This window comes from Peromyscus leucopus, chromosome 1 (assembly GCF_004664715.2).
Source record: "Peromyscus leucopus breed LL Stock chromosome 1, UCI_PerLeu_2.1, whole genome shotgun sequence".
NCBI classification, from domain to species: domain Eukaryota; kingdom Metazoa; phylum Chordata; class Mammalia; order Rodentia; family Cricetidae; genus Peromyscus; species Peromyscus leucopus.
In genome coordinates, this window is record NC_051063.1 from 77575574 (window position 1) to 77589771 (window position 14198).

Sequence of the window (14198 nt, forward strand, 5' to 3'; positions counted from 1 at the left end):
CTCTGTTTACAAATGGTACCCAATGTGCTGTCCGCACATCCGCATAAAACCTGAGAAAACTTTGAAAAGGTTCTAATGTACAGAAGCGGAGCCACACTAGGCTTCCTAGTCTCTCATGCCAGTCTTGGTGCTTGAGAAATGGAGCTGGCTGCTGCCATGAGCCACGCCATGTGGCGGCTTCTTCAGTCCTTCACGAGGGCTGCAACACAGAGAGGTTTCTCCCAGTGCTGCCTGCTGGCTTAAGCTGTCTGCACAAGCTCTGGCAATGCACTGAGGGGAGGGCTAAAGTTTTGCTCATATGGACAAAGGGTTAAGAAACATGGTAAAAAACAGATTCAGACATAAAGGCCTCTAACTGTGTCATGGTATGTTTAAAAGACGTGCTTAGGCTTGAGAAAGAAAAGAGAAAAATACATACAGCCTTAAATTAAAATAATAAAATAAAATCTTTAGGGGAATAAAATAATAAAAGAAAATGAGCTCCATGAGGATGGAAAATGCACAGAAAATCTGGATTATGTATACTATTATGCTGTCATTGGGATTTTTAGTTGCTATGAGACATTTGATTGTAGAGGCTGCTAGATTAAAACAACCTATATATTTTGGAAATATCTTGATTCCAAGGTTAAAGTCAGAAGATATGTTACTTTGGAAAGGAGGTTCTGCTTTCTTTATAGAGGAAACGAGAGGCTATGGATTCATTTCGAGTTAAGGAAAATCAGACTTGATCCCCTGAAAGGTCTCCGACGGGAATGATGACCCAGGTGATCCAACATCCACAACAGCTTCAAGGCTACTAGATGAGATGGACCAACCACACAAAATACTCCAGTCAGGACTTGACCATAATTCTAAATTTTCTCAGCACCCCAAATCAGCAGGAAGTAGTCTAGAAAACTATGCCCACATTCCCAAAAATAGATTATTGATGTTTATCTTTGTTTAGGGGGTTGGTTACAAATTGTTATTGGTCATAACCAATTTCTTTCTAAAAGAAGAAAGGGGGATATGATATAGAAATGTATGATATAAAAACAATAGGATAAAAGGGTAGATTATTGAATCTACTTTAATCCAAAAAACAACTATTAATCTTACATATTTTACATTAGTATGAATTTTGGTTTATTGATACAAATTTAAAGTCAATTTTGTTATACTTCGTATATTTCTACCCTTGTTTAAGATATTATGTTTAAAAAAAGATATTATGTTTATGCAACTCATTTAAAAATGTAATGTGGGCCGGGCGGTGGTGGCGCACGCCTTTAATCCCAGCACTCGGGAGGCAGAGCCAGGTGGATCGCTGTGAGTTCGAGGCCAGCCTGGGCTACCAAGTGAGCTCCAGGAAAGGCGCAAAACTACGCAGAGAAACCCTGTCTCGAAAAACCAAAAAAAAAAAAAAAAAAATGTAATGTGTAATTAAGAAATACAGATTAATAGTCATCTATAATAGTCAAACTTATAGTCATGTTAGGTTTTCTAGGTATACAGAGATATATTTCAGATAGATAGATAATCTTCAAACACTTTAAAGAGCTACATAATATGGCATTTAAAATGTTTTAATAACTTGGACTTTTCATGACAATGAGACATATCTGCTCCTGGCAGCACCAATTTACTTCATAAAAGGATGATGGGCATCAAAGAAACTCCATAGGAATTTGCTTTCATTATGGCAAGATTAGTAATTTGGGGAAAAAAAGTTTTTTCCTTGAATGCTTGACTATATGCTGTATAAACTAGACATGCAGGACCCATAGGAAAGTGAGTGCTGAACTTTGCCCAAACAAGGTGGGACGGTCCTTTAGGGTTTCTGCTTCACAGAAAAGTCTTCCAGATACTCCAGTCCTATAGGCTAAAGTTGGATGCCCCAATGTTGCAGAGAAACATTGGATAACTGTCCAGGAAGCCAGCTGTTTCTGTCATTTCTTGCATTTTTTAGAAGTTCAAATGCACTTCCTGTTTACTCATATAATATTATATCCTTCTGAGATCTTTGATAGAGTTAAAGACTAGACAGTTATAGTTTTCCTTAGTTATGATAAAAGATAAATTAGATATGAAACTTTAGACTCACAAAGATAGGACAGATGATAGAGTATTTTCTTTAATTTTGCCAAATACAAGTAGACTAAATATTGTAACTATAATTCCTGCTTGATAATTGTATTGTTATGTATAATTTTACTATATTAAAGTTAAAACCCTCTTTTTGATTAAACAGAAAAGGGGAAATGGTGTGGGATATCTTTCTGTATGCTGTGAATATGTGTTGCTCTCTTTGGTTGATAAATAAAACTGCTTTGGCCTATGGCAAGGCAGGATAAGAGCCAGGTAGGAAATCCAAGCAGAGAAACAGGGAGAAAAAGGGCAGAGTCAGGGCAGACTCCATCCAGCCACCCAAAGAGCAAGATGCCAGCAGACCGGTAATGCCACAGCCATGTGGCAAAATACAGATGAGTAGAAATGGGTTCATCTAAGTTGTAAGAGCTAGATAGTAACAAGCCTGAGCAATAGGCCAAACAGTTTGTAATTAATATTAAGCTTCTGAGTGATTATTTACAAACAGCCTCAGGACAGGGTGAGACAGAGAAAAGCCTCCATCTACAAGTTCTGTACATTCTTGTGAATGACTTCCACACAGCAATGCTGTACAATCTCATTTGCTTTTGGAGTAAAAGCAAAGCTGCTGGGCATCCAGCCAGCGATTTAGCTGAGTTCAGTTCAGTTTAGGTGTGTGAGTGTTTTGTATGCATGTGTATTTGTGTACCTTGATCATACATGGTGCCCTCAGAGGCCGGAAGAAAGCGTTGGCGCCCCTGGAACTGCAGCTACCAACCATTGTGAGCCTCTATGTCTGTGCTGGGACTTGAGCCTGAGTTCTCTAGCAGCTGGTGCCCTTAACCACTTAACCAGTGCTCTGTGACTGGAGAATTTCAAGGATAACCTACTTACATAGTCATCGGACACACACACATAAATACAAACTTACAATCTTTAAAAAAACATTGGACTACTGAATGAGTTACTTGTCTCATTGCTGCCACAAAGTATCTGATAAAAGCAACATAAGGAAGGGAGGAAGTAATGTGGCTTACGGTCCCACCGCACAAAACAAAACAAAAAGAAGGCAAGCAGCTTTAGATGGGTCAGTTGTTACAGAGACGGCAAGAAAAGCTCACTACACAGTCAAAAGGAGCCTAGAAAGTGTCCCAAAGAAGCTGGGCATGTTGGCGCATGCTTACACAATCCCCCCCACACTTAGAAGTTAGAGATGGGGTACCAGGGGTTCACGGTTGTCCTCATATTGAGATTGAGACCAGCCTAGTCTCCATGAGACCTTGTCTCAAAAACCCTGAATTTAAAAGCTAAAAACAAAAAAGAAATCATTGGCAGTAGATGAGGTAACTCAACATTGCAAGACTTCTACTCAAATGTTGTCAGAAGCTTGGCTTACACTGCAGAAAACCAGGTCAAGCTAAGTCAGTATGAAACAAAGTTAGAGTTTACTAAGCGGAGAGTGCAGATCCGCAGAGCAGAGTGTAGCAATGAAGAGAAGTACACATGTGAATGCCGAAGCAGTAACCACATGAGCCGGGCATGGACTTGGCCACATGGGCCTGTAACCCAAGAGATGGAGGATGCAGATAGCCAGATCCTGACAGCTTCCTGGCCAGCCAGCCTAGCCAAAATGGTGAGCTTCCCATTCAGCGAGAGACCCTGTCTCAAGGCAACAAGGCAGAAAGAGAGAAGGAAGGCACTCAATATCCTGTGGAGTAATGTGGAGGAGTCTGTGGGAGGACCAGCTCTGACTTGGTGAAGGGTTCTTGAGTGGAGGAGAGAGGAATGAGGAAATATTAGGTAGAAAGACAGACCTAGACACAGGATAGTTTTGGGAGGGCTCTGGGTCAATACCCAGCCATCCTCATTAATTCAAAAGGGTTTTTTTTAAACAATGCCAAGGAGAGAGGCAAAAGACCTCCCCCTTACAAGATCAAAGCAAAACATACAGCCAAGTGTAGACCCTTCAAAATGCCTGGTAAACACACCCATGGTCAAAGCATCCTGTTATGCAGCCCTGCTGGGTAAAGCAAGCTCAGACTCTCTGAGCTTGAGCAAGGCCTTAACAGAGAGCCTCTATCTGCTCCCATAGAGTAATCTTTTTGTACACTGTGAAGATGTGTCACTCTGATTGGTTTAATGGAAAGCTGAACAGCCAATAGCTAGGTGGGATTTTCAGGGCAGAGAGGACTCTGGGAAGAAGCCAGAGATGCCAGAGAATGCAGAACAAGCTGCATGGCCATTACAAAGTAAAGGCAACCATGCCACATAAAAGAATGTAGATTAAAAGATATGGGTTGGCCAGGCATGGTGGTACACACACCTTTAATCCCAGTGCTTGGGAGGCAGAAGCAGGCAGGCTGATCTCTGTGAGTTCAAGGCCAACCTGGGCTACAGAGTGAGTTCCAGGAAAGGCACCAAAGCTACACAGAGAACCCCTGTCTCGAAAAACCAAATAAAAAAAAAAGAGGTTGTTAAGTTATAAGAGCTAGTTAGAAACAAGCCTAAGCTATCGGCCAAGCTTTCATAATTAGTAATAAGTCTCCGTGTGTTTATTGGGGAGCTGACGGTCCCAGTGAAAAGTCTGACTACTGAAAGAACCCCCAAGGGAGATCTTCCTTCAGGAGAGACCCCAAACCCAAGGAACACACCGAAACCACCGATCAGATGCAAAAGCAAGAGGGTTTATTTAGACCAGGTACCTGGGGCCAAGTCTCTCGGAGGACTTGCGCGCCTTCCTAGGGCAAGGGGGACTTTTTATGGGATTCCAGGGGCAAAGGCACGGTTATAGAAGCGAGAAGCATAGTTACAGGGTCCCTATTGGTTGTTTTAAAGAAGGCCAGGGTGAACTTGGGGTCGCGTTCTTTAATTATCAGAAGTTTGATGTGTGGCTGACTTGGCCTTGTACAGGGTATAGTGGGTGTTTTTCCAGCCCAGCCGCTTATTCCTCAAGGCCAGGGGCCCGCCATAAAATATCCTGATTTAACTCAACTGTCTTTTTCCCAAGGCCGCTGACCACAATTATCCCCTTCTCTAGGCCGGATGGCTGGCCACAGTTATCTCTCTCTCCCAAGGCCGGATGGCTAGCTAGTCACAGCTGTGAACTCCTGTTTTTCTGATTCCTTCAGAATGTCGTTTCTTAGGCTAAGTTATTGGGGGGGGGCATTACATCGGCCCAACGCCCCATGTCCTCATAATGGAGTAGGGGTCTTTCACTACAACATCCTGCTTTGGTCTCTGCATGTGCCTGCTCAGGGCATGCACCACACACATGCACTATATAGACAGACAAACAGATACACACATACATGAACATACAGTTAATATATACATATATAAAAAACCAACAATAGTAGTGGTATTTAGGTTATATTCTTCAAAGAATATAATCTAGATATTTAAAGATCAAAGAATTCTTACTATACAGAGGACATGGCTGGTTAGCTGTTTAGTTTATTTGTTTGGTTTTTTTTTCTAGTTAGCTGCTTCTAAGAAAAGAGAGTATTATTCCTAGGAACTTGTGAGATTTGATCAATTGTGTCAAAATTCTTGACTCTTGGCCAATGAGAAATATAAACTAGATCCAAGGGCATGAGGGGCTTTTCCTTTTCTCTTGTCTCCTTGATTTTCCCTGTCTTCCTATCTTGCCTCATGCTCAGCTCAATGGAATACTTACATTTGATGAAATGAAGGGTCGCCTGGGTTAAGAATGTTAAGTGGTCCCGGTAACCGCATGGAAAGGTCACGAGCCATGACAAAATCCAGTATCAGAGCTTTATTGGGGGGGGGGGCTCAAAAGAACCAGGCCTGGGGGAGACACATGTGCAGAGAGCAGAGAGAGACAGAGAAGAGAGAGTGGGGGGGGGGAAGAGAGGACAGAGAAGGGAGGAGGGGGTTCTGCACCCAGCTCTTTAAGGGTTCCTGTGAACACGTGCAGGCAGGCTTACGGAGCTACACCACGCATGTGCTTATTACGTGACCATGCCGCAGGCTCGTAATCATCAGCGCACAATGATGATGTAAGATGCAAGACCCCCTTGCTTAGCTCATGAACTGCGCATGTGTGGTCATGCAGCTGGAGTGGGGGCAGAATTCCAACAGCCTGATCCTTGGATTGCAAACAAAAGCCAATTAACGTTTTTGAACTAAACTCGTTGTTTTTACTTCTGATAGGGTGGGGCAGCAGACCCCTACTATGGGATCTGAATTTGCACTGAGGACAAGGCTGATTCTCTTGGAGAGACTGCAGTCTCTGTGGCGGTTCAAGAGGGGACGGAAGAAAGACTCAGTGAAATGGGAGGTCTAAGCCACTTTTCTTGTGTCTCCCGTCTCCTCCCTGACCCTACCCATTCTGTCTTCCACTTTATCAAAATCCAGAGCGCATTTTTCTTCACACTTGCAAATAAAAATGCTCCTCACAGAATAGCAGCCGAACTCCTAACCCTGACTTCCCAGCCTGCGCCAGTTGCCACCAGCTGCTGCAGAGACATCACCTCCTGATGGCTTCCCTTGCATATTGCCCATCACCCCACCCTCCTTGCTCTTCCAGATTCACATACCCACCACCCAGGGCTTTGATGCTTCCATCTGGATCAGCATTCACCCCAGTACATACTTTTCCTCACATCAGTCTTCCCAATTGCTCTCTGAGCAGAGATGCCTCCCAGCTCTACACTTCCCCAACTCCCTCCATACTCTCATTCCCCGTTATTTCATAGCTTCATAGCTTTGACATATTTTATAGAAACGTCAATTTGTCCAATTCCTCTCATTGGAAGAGAAGGTCTTTAGGCTCGGCTGCTGCCTGTTTTGCTACCTCGGACAAACAGGGCCTCCAACATAGTGATTAGCATAGATTGTGTCTCTTTACTTTGAAATTAGTGGGCAAGCGGCCTCTGGCTGGAACATGGTTTACGGGGAAGCAGACCAATGGAAGCCGCTGAGCTAGCAGCCTAGAATCCTTTTGCTTTCGCTGACTTCTGATGCCTCAGTCACTGCATCGGGTGAAATCCTGGACTTTGAGATATGTCCCACCAGAGGAATCTTTTACACTTACAAAAAAAGGATATACTATAGGGGACCTCGGGACCAGGTAAGGGGGGTAGGGGGGGGCGGGGGGACGGGGATGGCAATCTAGACTCTAGATAGGAAAGGTAAGGATGATAGATTGAAACTGTGACAAGTTAGGTACACTTCTGTCCCAAAGGTTCTGGGTATGTCATGTAAGAAATGCAAAAACATTCTCTCGGGGCTTGATATCGGATGGTATAATGTGTCCCTGATAACAAAAAAGAGAGCTAGAAGGCCGTGAAAGGAAAGAGGCTGGGGGAGTGCTTGGGAGAGATGCAGGGGTAAAGGAAAGAGGAATCAAAAGGGTTATGTCATGCCGGGCGGTGGTGGCGCACGCCTTTAATCCCAGCACCCGGGAGGCAGAGCCAGGCGGATCTTTGTGAGTTCGAGGCCAGCCTGGTCTATAGAGCGAGATCCTGGACAGGCACTAAAGCTACACAGAGAAACCCCCGTCTAGAAAAAAAAAAAAAAAAAAAAAAGGTTATGTCAAGGGAAAAGGAAAGACTATAAAGAAAACCTCAGAGTAGGAAATGTGGGGAAAGATCAAGATATAGGGGAAAAGCAGAGCGTGGACAGGAGAAAACGATGGGAACGGAGCCAGCGTTCTGTCGCCAGTGTTTGTCTTGAACCTTGAGAAACAGGAAGGAGGGAGAGCTGAAACCGTGGTGGCCTCTGGCCCTCTTCCTGGGCTCTGTCCTCTGCAGTCCTGCCCTATTGCTGGCTCCTCAAGGCAGGGCACCACCCTTGCTATCTGGGATGAGTTTCCAGTCCCAGATGGCGAGCCTTCGAGGAAAGGGGTGGATGATCTGAATGTCTGGCTGTGGGGTCGTTAAGGACGGATACTGCTTATTCTAGCCCCTCCCTGGGCTCCATCCTCTCTCCTGGGAAGGTCCTGATGACTCAGAGGGACAAAAGGGCTTGTCGTCTAACAGGGTCAAGTGCTAAGGGCCAGTTCTAGGGACTTTAGATCAAAAGGAAATCAGTCCTGGGAGGGAAGGACCTAAAGAGAGAAGAAATCTACAATATCGCTCCTGGGGGTGTTTCGGACTTAAGGAGAGGGGCAATTCACTCCAGTGGTTGACAGCCACAGTACCTAGAGGTCCTGAGATTCCAAAGTTCAGAACTACTCACAGAGGAGGACTTGTATATCCTCAGCTTCCCGTATGCCCATTGGATTGGCTGTTTCTGGAAGAAGAGATGGGGAACCCACAGATGTAGTGCCCACCTGGAACCCCAAGTTACCTTTCTCAGAGAAAAAAGACTTGAGAAGGGTCTGGGCTGAGGATGGATAGATGTAGGCATAAAGCACAGACAACCCAGACACAGCAAAATATTAATTACAACAGACTTTGTGATATAGGTGTTCACTAAATTTTTAAACTTTATGATTTTTTTTTCATAATAAAATGTCAACAAGTAGAGAAAAATTGTCAGGCAAATATTTGGCACAGCTCAGTGTTGAAAGTGGCTTTGTATTCTGGAAGAAGATACATTACAAAGCTGGGCAGTGGTGGCGCACGCCTTTAATCCCAGCACTCGGGAGGCAGAGCCAAGCGGATCTCTGTGAGTTCAAGGCCAGCCTGGTCTACAGAGCGAGATCCAGGACAGGCACTAAAACTACACAGAGAAACCCTGTCTAGAAAAAACAAAACAAAACAAACAAACAAACAAAAAGATACATTACAAATGACTGGAGAGAGCAACATTTACCCAACAGAAGGCAGGTCTCAGGCAAGAATACCTACAAGTCAATTAGGATAGGGGGAACCTTCCTTCGGGCCTCTTGGATTACATTCTCATTTGCTTGTTTGTGTTTTCAGACAGGGTCTCATACTGTAGCCCAGACTGGCCTTGAAGTCATGACCCTCTTGCCTCAGGACACATGGGCCGCCATGTCTGGATTAATTGCGCTCTTTGGATACTAGCTGCTTTTCCCACCCTTCAGCTGGACTTTAAACAAATTCATTCTGTCTCTTCACAAATCCGCACTTGGTCTAGAGTGGACCCCACCTTGCCACCTGTAACCCTTGTGGGAGAGGCAGGATAAGATGTTCCAGACCCTGCTTGACACCTGATCCTAAGAGGTTGGTCATGTTTACTCAGCAGGTGAGGTTCTCATGATAAAGAACAGTGGGAGGGCTAGAACCTGGTATAAAAGCTCTGGGAATTTCTAGAAGATTTGCACCTGAAACTGGTAAGGGAAAGGTGAGTTGGGGGGAATATTCAGATCTGAGCTAGAAAAGACAATGCCTGGATTATAGCAGGGGAACCTGGGCAGCAGCTCCCAGATGGAAGCTATTTGGGGGTGCAAAGATGTCTGAGGGGGTGGATATGGACAGGTTTAGTTGGTGGAGACAGGTTGTGACACACAGACAAGTTGCCTGGGACCTGGTGTCTGAGGTCGGGCAAGCTCCCCTAAAACCTTTCAGCCTCTCGGCTCCACCAGAGCTACTTGGACATTGGTGTTGGTACCCTGTCTTCTCTTGTCCCCTTTGCTCCTGAGGTGACGTAGAGGCACCTCTACAATGTTCTTTGCCTTGATTTAAGAGGAGGGTGATGCTAGAGTTTTTAACTGTGCCTCAGATAGCTCATAAACCATCTGATTTCAGGTGGGTTTTGCTCTGATTCTTGGATCGGTCAACTCAAACGTCTCAGTGCTTTGGGGGTGGCCTTTATTTCCTCTTCAGAAAACTCTGTCACGCTTTGTGCCTGGGTGGAGGGAAGCTTGACTCAGGTGTACACAGACAGAAAGTTAGGATTATCTTTGGGATTAGGAGAGAAGGGTTAGTTACCATCAGAACGGGGAGAACCTGAGGGATTAGGGCCTAGAAAATAGATCTGAAAGAAACAGGACTATTCGTGGGCAGTTTTCTCTAGGCTTGGGGCTAGGTCTGGTAGATCTGAATTGAAGCATCAAAAAAACATGGGTCTATATTCCAGGCCAGAGATGCCTGGGTAAATGAAGTCCAGAGAGAAAGGCATGAGCCCCCCCTTTCCTCCCTCTTCCCACTGCAGCCTCAGAATGCTGGCCATCATTCTCTTAGCCCTTCTTTGTGCCTCGGCCTCCGGCAATGCCAGTAAGTGAAATGCCGCAGATCTGGTAATGGGATCCTGGGAAGGCAGCCCGTGGACGGCTGCCGCTGCTCAGGGGTGGTGGGAGGGAGGAGGGCAGCGGAGAGCATCTGTGTTCCCAGAGCATCTGCCCCACAGGCCTTTCTTCCCCTCTAGTTCAGTCCAGGACCTCCTCTTACAGCGGGGAATACGGAGGTAAAGGAGGGAAGCGGTTCTCCCACTCTGGCAACCAGCTGGACGGTCCCATCACTGCCATCCGTGTCCGAGCCAATTCACTTTACATCGTGGGGTGAGACTCTTCATGTTTCTGTGGTTTGGGGACTGTCGAGGATCTCACTAGGTTGGGAAATTCTCATTCACTTTGGGTCACACTGTTTAAATCGGTAAGTCGCAGTAAAATGTTGGAGGTTCGTCTCTTCCGTCCCTCTCTCACCTGGGACACTTTCCAGTGTTTGAAAAGCCTCGGGCTTCTTTGAAGTGTGTGTTGGGGGTGAGCACAGACTCTGGCTGTCTGAGTGACTCTGAGAAACTTACTGTCATTCCACAAAGCTGATTTGCCAGCAAAATGAGAAGTTGAGATTCTCTGCATGGGCTCCTAGGGCTCACGTAGTCTTCGTATCTTGTGGAACTTGTCACCACTTTGAACTGAACTTGGGTGGTCCGCCCAGGCGTCTCACCCATCCAGTCTTGAATTGTGATCACCGTGTTCAACGTGTTACGTCTTCCTTCTCACCCTGCCCCCAGTCTCCAGGTGCGCTACGGTACAGAGTGGAGTGACTATGTGGGTGGCACATGGGGAGACCTGGAGGAGATCTTTCTGCACCCCGGGGAGTCCGTGATCCAGGTGTCTGGCAAGTACAGGTCCTACGTGAAGAAGCTGGTCTTCGTGACAGACAAAGGCCGCCACCTGCCTTTCGGAAAAGACTCAGGCACAAGTTTCAACGCTGTCCCCCTGCACCCCAACACCGTCCTCCGTTTCATTAGTGGCCGGTCTGGCTCTGCCATTGATTCCATTAGCTTCCACTGGGATGTCTACCCCAGCCACTGCAACACTTGCTGAGACCCCACCTTTCTCTCTGGGGGGGGGCTGGGGGGTGTGAGAGCTCCCTCACCACCCAGCCCCATGCAAACCTCCTAATAACTTAATAAAAGAATATGGCTGAAGAAAGTGTTTGTCCACATCCTAGTTCTAAGAGAAATGTGTGAATCCTATTTCTGGCTTTTAAAAAAAATTTAAATTAAATTTTTTTAGAGACAGGATCCCTCTACATAGCCCTGGCTGTCCTGGACCTCACTATGTAGACCAGGCTGGACTCACAGAGATAGGCCTGCCTCTGCCTCTGGAGTGCTGGGATTCAAGGGGTGTGCCACATGCCTAGCTGTATCTGGCTACTGTTGAACATTGATCTGAGGAAATGAGAGAGTTGGGAAGAGAAGTGTGTTGGGGGCTTTTCTTTATATGCTATCAAAAAGAGACAAAATTCTGCGTGCACCAGCTCTTTCCAAGGATAGCCCCTGAGAAGTTTTCCTAATAGGAGCTCAGAGGCCGGGGTAAGGCTCAGTTATACCAACTTGTCTAAACTCACTCTCCAGCTCTCTGTACTCCTTGCCTTGGAAAAGTGCTTCCCTGCCCCAAAGTCTCCTTACTCTACTGACATTAAGCCACTTGCTGTTCGTGGCTTTCTTCTTTCTTCTTTCTTCTTTCCAGAATCCACTTAACTCCTGAAGTTTGGCCTAAGGACTTGACTCTGTCGCCCTAGCCCAGCTCCTCTTAATTTTACTCCCAAGCCTGGGTGTTCCTAACTTAGCTCTCTCAAAATTGAGACTCTTTCCTCAGGAAGCTAACACATTCCCAGTAGTGTGAACTCTATCAATACTGTGTTCAAAAAAGAAAAACCCCTGGGCTGCCATGGGAGTGCTCAGATTTAATTGCAGCACTTGGGAGGCAGAGGAGGTGGATCTCTGTGAGTTCCAGGCCACCCTGGTCTACATAGAGACTTCCTGGACATCCAGGGCTACAGAAAATAGACCCTGTCTCAAAAAATCAAAAACAAAAGAGGCAATCCTAAGTGAGCCATGGTGATTGCACACCTGTAATCCAGAACTTGAAAGACTAGGCTAGCCTGGTCTACATAGTTCAAGGCCAGCCAAGTCTACATAGTTAAGACCCTAAGTAAGAGGCTTAAGGAGGCAAAAAGATTGCCACAAATTTAAGACCAGCCTGGAGGACATAATGAATTCCAAGTTAGTCTTGGATACAGTGAGATACTGTCCCAGAAACCGAAATACATGAATAAATAGATAGATGGGCAAGTTCAAGAGGGGAGGATTTCACTGTGTGCAGCCATAAGGGGTTGGTGAGAATACGGTCACTAGATAGTCAGCAAAGGTATAAAGTCACTTTGAAAATAATTCTTAGGATCCCAGTTCCAAGTCCTACAACACCAACAGTTTTAGTGGGTAGCAGTAGGGAGTTATTGAAGTCTGCATTACAAATGTGTGCCACCAGACTGCATTTATATGATATCATGGCTTCATTCATGCTGGGTGAACACTCTATCAAAAAGCCATATCCCCAAATGTTCTTTCAAACAATTACATGGAGGAGATTATGCCATCATCTTTTTGTTTATATGTAAATCACAGAGCATGAAATCCATCCCTTGAAAGTATGCAATGGGGGTAGGGATATAGTCTATGGTGTGTGCATGTAAGTATATGTAATGATATGTAATGAATAAGTACATGTGTGTGATGAGTGTGTGTGCTCATGGGTGTGGAGGCCAGATGTTGGTGTCACATACCTTCTGTTGTTCTCCATCCTTTCGTGTGTGTGTGTGTGTGTGTGTGTGTGTGTGTGTGTGTGTGTGTGTTTATGTGTGTGTGTGTCGTGTATGTACAGGTACACACACCTGAGCACGTGTGTGCATGGGGAGATCAGAGCCATCATTGTGTCCTCTGTCACACTCCACCTTAATTGCTTTGAGACAGGGTCTCTCACTGGGCCTGAAGCTCACTCTTTTGGCTAGGCTGGCTGCCCAGAGACCTTCCAGGATCCAGCTGTCTCTGTTCCCGATGCTGGAGTTGAGACATTCGAATGCCATGCCTGGCTTTATGGAGATTCACCTCCAGTCCTCTTGCTTTTACAGCCAGTGTTCTTAACCACTGAACCATCCTTCCAGTCCCACAAAGTTAGATTTCTGCAAAAAAAAAACATGAATTTCAAGAATTTTCACTTACTTAAAAAAAGAAGTTTTGGTTGGGCAATGGTTGGGAGATGGTTTGGAGAGAAGTTTCAGCAGGTTGAACTGGACCCAAAGCAAATGGCAACCCACAATCTTTTTTTTTTTTTGTTTTGTTTTTTGGTTTTTTGAAACAGGGTTTCTCTGTGAAACAATCCTGGCTGTCCTGGAACTTACCCTGTTGACCAGGCTGGCCTCAAACTCACAGAGATCTGCCTGCCTGGGATTAAAGACATGCTCTACCATGTCAAGTGTTATTTATTTTATTTTATGTGTATGAATGTTTACCTGCATGTCTGTCTGGGCACTACATGTGTACTAGCAGAGGGTATCAGATCTCCTGGAATTGGAATTAAGAAGACTGTGGCACAGGCCTTTAATTCCAGCACTCAGGAGGCAGAGGCAGGCAGATCTCTGTGAGTTTGAGGCCAGCCTGGTCAACAACAAACCAAAAATCAGACTGAGTATTGAGAAAGAAAAAAAAAATCAGTTATAGGACAATAAAGACGTGAGCATGATGAAGCAGGAAAATAGAGGAAGGAGCTAAAGATTCGGAGAAAATTGTTTTTAGAAATATTTTTACATTTTTAATAATGTGTATGATAGCTGGGTGTTAATCCCAGCACTAGAGAGGCAGTGGCAGGAGGATCTCTGTGAGTTCAAGTCCAGCCTGGTCTATACAGTGAGTTCCAGGACAGCCAGGGCCATAGACAGGTCCTATCTCAAAAAACAAAACATAAAATA

At 45.3% G+C, this 14198-nt stretch overlaps 1 protein-coding gene across 2 annotated transcripts; it reads left to right on the forward strand.

Moving 5' to 3' along the window:
* Positions 1-9150: 9150 nt before the first annotated feature.
* Positions 9151-11380, forward strand: Zg16 (zymogen granule protein 16). Of its 2 annotated transcripts, none has more exons than XM_037203441.1 (4): positions 9151-9224; positions 10156-10217; positions 10369-10501; positions 10957-11380. In XM_037203441.1, exons 2-4 carry the CDS (start codon positions 10163-10165, stop codon positions 11270-11272), a joined length of 504 nt encoding a protein of 167 aa, XP_037059336.1. In that variant the 5' UTR covers positions 9151-9224; positions 10156-10162; the 3' UTR covers positions 11273-11380. The 2 variants fall into 2 exon arrangements, with proteins under 2 accessions (XP_037059336.1, XP_028741515.1); XM_028885682.2 differs by lacking the exon at positions 9151-9224 and adding an exon at positions 9317-9345.
* The last annotated feature ends 2818 nt before the right edge of the window (positions 11381-14198 follow it).